The sequence below is a fragment of the Rhinopithecus bieti genome, unplaced genomic scaffold (assembly GCF_001698545.2).
Source record: "Rhinopithecus bieti isolate Rb0 unplaced genomic scaffold, ASM169854v2 scaffold_36315, whole genome shotgun sequence".
Lineage (NCBI taxonomy): Eukaryota > Metazoa > Chordata > Mammalia > Primates > Cercopithecidae > Rhinopithecus > Rhinopithecus bieti.
This window is the reverse complement of record NW_016815814.1, coordinates 1,071,445-1,076,061: the sequence shown is the minus strand read 5'-3', so window position 1 is coordinate 1,076,061 and position 4,617 is coordinate 1,071,445. Positions and strand designations below refer to the sequence as shown.

At 37.6% G+C, this 4,617-nt stretch overlaps 1 protein-coding gene across 1 annotated transcript in view; it reads right to left on the bottom strand.

Moving 5' to 3' along the window:
* Window positions 1-4,617, bottom strand: part of GFPT1 (glutamine--fructose-6-phosphate transaminase 1) — a 60,056-nt gene that overhangs the window by 12,410 nt on the left and 43,029 nt on the right. Inside the window, exons 12-13 of the mRNA XM_017853758.1 lie at window positions 1,463-1,583; window positions 915-1,072 (exon numbers count right to left, since the gene is read on the bottom strand). Of these exons, the coding sequence (XP_017709247.1) occupies window positions 915-1,072; window positions 1,463-1,583 (279 nt within the window). The remainder of the gene's footprint in view (window positions 1-914; window positions 1,073-1,462; window positions 1,584-4,617) is intronic.

Sequence of the window (4,617 nt, the reverse complement as noted above, 5' to 3'; positions counted from 1 at the left end):
GACCAGGATGGTCTCGATCTCCTGACCTCGTGATCCGCCCGTCTCGGCCTCCCAAAGTGCTGGGATTACAGGCTTGAGCCACCGCGCCCGGCCAATTGCCAAATTTTAAATGTTTTTTTTTTTTTTTTTAGATGGACTCTCGCTCTGTCACCCAGGCTGCAGTGCAGTGGCATGATCTTGGCTCACTGCAACCTCCACCTCCCAGGTTCAAGTGATTTCATCCTGCCTCAGCCTCCCAGGTATGCTGGGATTACAGGCGCGTACTACCACACCTGGCTAATTTTTGTATTTTTAGTAGAGACGGGGTTTCACCATGTTGGCCAGGCTGGTCTTGAACTCCTGAGCTCAAGTGATCTGCCCAGCTCAGTCTCCCAAAGTGATGGGATTATAGGCGTGAGCCACCATGCCCGGCACTTGCCAAATTGTATACCAAAGATGTATTCCTCCTTACAAATTTTCAGAGGTAGTATGTACATTTTTACATTATTTATTAGAAACCATAAATAGGTAAATAAAAATTCCAAAAATGGTTCAAGTGGATGTTTCTAATTTGTTACTTTTTGAATTCCAGACTATACTTCATAAAAGAAGAGGATGTTATATACTTGTCATGTATCCTACTGTGCCTAGCAGGAGGGCAGTAAGTGATAGACAAGGGTAGCCAGCAGAGACCTTTTCAAAATGGACTTACATTATATATATAAGTCCCTTTTAAACTCTAAGATTAGAAGGAGGGAGAGAATGACAAGTCTTTTATCTAACTGACCCTTAAGTCCTACAGTATTTACAATGATTAGTAAAATGTGTGTGTTCTGTAACTGGTAAAAAAATAAGATACAGACTAGTCTATAGACTAGTCTGCTTCACTGACACCATGATTAAATAATCATGAGAGAAATGAGTCAAGAATTTACCTTTGTACTGGCCACACCAACCTCAGGACCAGCATTAATGTGAACTCCACAATCGGTCTCCCGTGATATAGAGCTGCCAACTGTGTTTGTGATCCCCACAGTTAAAGCTCCTCTCTCCTTACAGTACCGAAGACCCATCAAGGTATCTGCTGTCTCACCTGTGTAAAAAGTAGGACAAGCATAACACATACAGAACAGTTTTAGCATATGCTGTTTCTTAGCAGCAAAAACAAATTGACCACACTTTCAACAGTATTACTTGTTTTAAATAAAATACAAAACATCCATTTAATAAATTTATAAAACTTTAAGTAATATGGGCTTGTCAGGATCTCTATTCCTTCTGTCACTGAAAATCCAGCTCTTTGAACATAAAATGTGTTCATTTTTACTAATTCATAAAGAATTATGTAATATTAAAATAAATCTGTGTTCGTCAAGTCATCTGCAATGCCAGCTTATCTTTAAATATCAGCTTTTGCCAAGATATGCTAGAATTAAGAGAAAGAATCACTTTTCTTCCCTTTAAGTCTTTAAAATTAACACACCTGATTGACTAAGGAAAAAGCAAACATCATCTCGAAAGACTGGTGTGTTTCTGTCCAGGAAGTCACTTGCTAGTTCCACCATCACGGGCAACTCAGTCAGCTCCTCAAGAACTTGACGTGTCTGCAGAGAAAAGATGACTTGGTCACAGAACTTTCCTTCAAATACTCTTTCATTGGACTTCTTTGGATTCAATGTATAGTTTTGCTTTTCTGATTACAAAATGACATGTTAAAAAATAAAACCTAAACTATTTTTTAAAAAACATCAAAATCCTACCACTTGAGATAAGCACAGCTAACATTTTACTATCAGTCTCTTTAAACAACAATGTATATACATTCTTTTTTTTTTTTTTTGAGACGGAGTCTCAGCTCACTGCAACCTCAGCCTCCTGCATTCAAGCAATTCTCCTGCATCAGCCTCCTGAGTAGCTGGAACTACAGGCGTACGCCACCACACCCAGCTTAGTAGAGATGGGGTTTTCACCATGTTGGCCAGGATGGTCTCGATCTCCTGACCTCATGATCTGCCCACCTCGTCCTCCCAAACTGCTGGGATTACAGGCGTCAGCCACTGCTCCTGGCCACATACATTCGTATAAAGAAACATACCCATACATATAAAACATTTTGAGAAGTGGAAAGGGCGTGGTTCTGAGTCAGCTTGTATGTTATCTCTAACTACCCAATTCCTAATCTTTAAAATGAAAATTCATGTAATACCCATGTCAGTGAGGGTTTTCAAATCAGATAACAGATGTACAAATACAGAGAGAAAAATTAAACACTTTAAAAACACAATGTATTCATAAATAGGACCATTTCCCAAAAGAAGTCAATATATTTTAGAAATCTTGTTTAAGAAGGCTCACTATTTTCAACCTTTGTGGGATGGGGCAGAGGGAATGAAGTAGGGAGCAGTATGCCTCTGTGCAAAAGGTAGCTTAACCTTCATTTCAGTAAATTTCCATTCTAATTGTTTTTACACTAAACATCAGAAAATCAAAACAACAGAAAATTAACTTTTAGGCAGCAAAAACTTTAAGCTTAACCAATGTATACATTTAGTGTTGCTTTAATTCTAACTCTGGAGCTCACCTATCCTGACAGCCTTTCACCAGCCTCTTCAAGCAAGTGGTCCTGCCCATCTCTCACCCATCTCAGCTTTCCTCCTTCTCAGCAATAAAGAACTTAAAGGTGCCATTATTTCATAGCCCTTTAACTTGCGCTTGCCCACAAATTTGAGCAGAATCGTTTTATTTGGTTCCCCCAAAAATATTAAATACCTTTGATTTGGCATTTTTTTAACAATATTACAACATCATGTAAAGAAAGTCATTGAAGATAAAATGCTCCTTTTATTATTCTTTTCCATTAATATATTTTATTTATTATACATTATTAAGTTACTGACACTAAAATGCTAAATGTTTTCTACAAATAAATGTAAACCAAACCTTTTACCCAGTTTATAATATAAATGTTACATTGGAATCATATTCTTCAAAATAAAAGATGGGGAAAGAAGAGAGAAAGAAAGAAATCTGGAGGCTTACCAGATATTTAAAAGTAATAAACCCCAAAAAAGTAATCTCAAGATTTATCTGTGCTAATTAATAGTTTACTCTTTTAGTTGGGGCAACTTTTTTTTTTTTTTTTTTTGGCTAAAGATGGGGTCTTGGTTTGTTGCTCAGGCTGGAGTGTAGTAGCTATTCAGAGGCATAATTATAGGGCACTGTGGCCTCGAATTCCTGGTCTCAAGTGATCCTCCTGCCTCAGCTTCCGAGTAGCTGGAACTATAGGCACACAACACTGTACCCAGCTGCAAACAATTTTTTATAAATACACAAAATTACATATTTCCATCACAATAGAGTAACTTAATGCTATAAATTCCACTGAATGCAACTACAAAACCTAGAGAAAATTAAAATTTTGAAAAGCATACTAAGTAGGCTATACTTAAATCATTTATGCCTAGTGTTCCATCATTGGAACGCTAAGCTTGTGGGAGTTATTTATATCCTACTGCTTAAGGTCATCGCCAGAGTCTGATTTTTCACAAACAAATTTTGCAACCTCTGGCATAAATGGGTTAAGAATGATTAGAGTGTAGTCAGTTATTATTCAGGACATAGAGAGATACTAAAAAAAAAAAAACATGCAAATGTGTCATGAAACAACAAGAAAAATGTAAAACAGGATAAAATAAATGGTACTATTTTGTCTGATAAACCACAGGGAGATTTCTAATGTTTGTACTATAGTAGTCTTGGTATCCACAAAACAACAAAAAATCTTAGAGAATGCTAACAGAGCATATAATTGCTGCCCCAAAATTAGCATTAGATGAAGCATTTAATTAAATTTTCTATTTCTGAATAGAGGGCTCATTCAGTAATAGATCTAAGCCACCACTAACGTGTTTACGTCTTTCTTCTTCCCGTGTTCAAAATACTTTTTTTTTTTTTGAGACAGGGCCTGGTTTTGTCCCCCAGGTTGGAGTGCAGCGGTGCAATCTAGGCTCACAGCCTCACCTTCTCAACTCAAGCGATCCTCCTGCCTCTGCCTCCCAAGTAGCTAGGAGTACAGGGAGTTGCCACCACATCCCGGTAATTTTTTTTTTTTTTTGGTAGAGACAGGGTCTCGCTATGTTGCCCAGGCTCAAACTCCTGGTGTCAAGTGATCCTCCCACTTTGCCCTCCCAAAGCACTGGGATCATAGGTGTGAGCCACTGCACCCGGACAAAACAATCACTTTTTCAGACCTCTACCCTTCAATATTACATAGACTTTCTGTTTAGGACCATATAATTTTGGGGGAGGATGGGAGCAGGTATACGGTGTAATCTTTGAAAAGAGCAAAGCTTGTTGAGATGCAAGGGCAAGTGACCAGATAGTTCCACTCACTGTTTAAATAAATGGCTCCTAATAAATATTTATGACTCAGCAAATAAAAAAATTATGTCATGAACTTTGGAAATCAATCCTAAAAGCAGAAATTGAATGTAAAGGTCTTCTGTTTATAAGAGTTCACATCAACAGCACGTAAACTCTCTCTTTCTAAGGAAACTATATGTGGAAATATTGGTCTTTTATTGGAATAAAAGACCCTCATATACCTATGCTTCTGCACTGACAATACACGTTTTGATA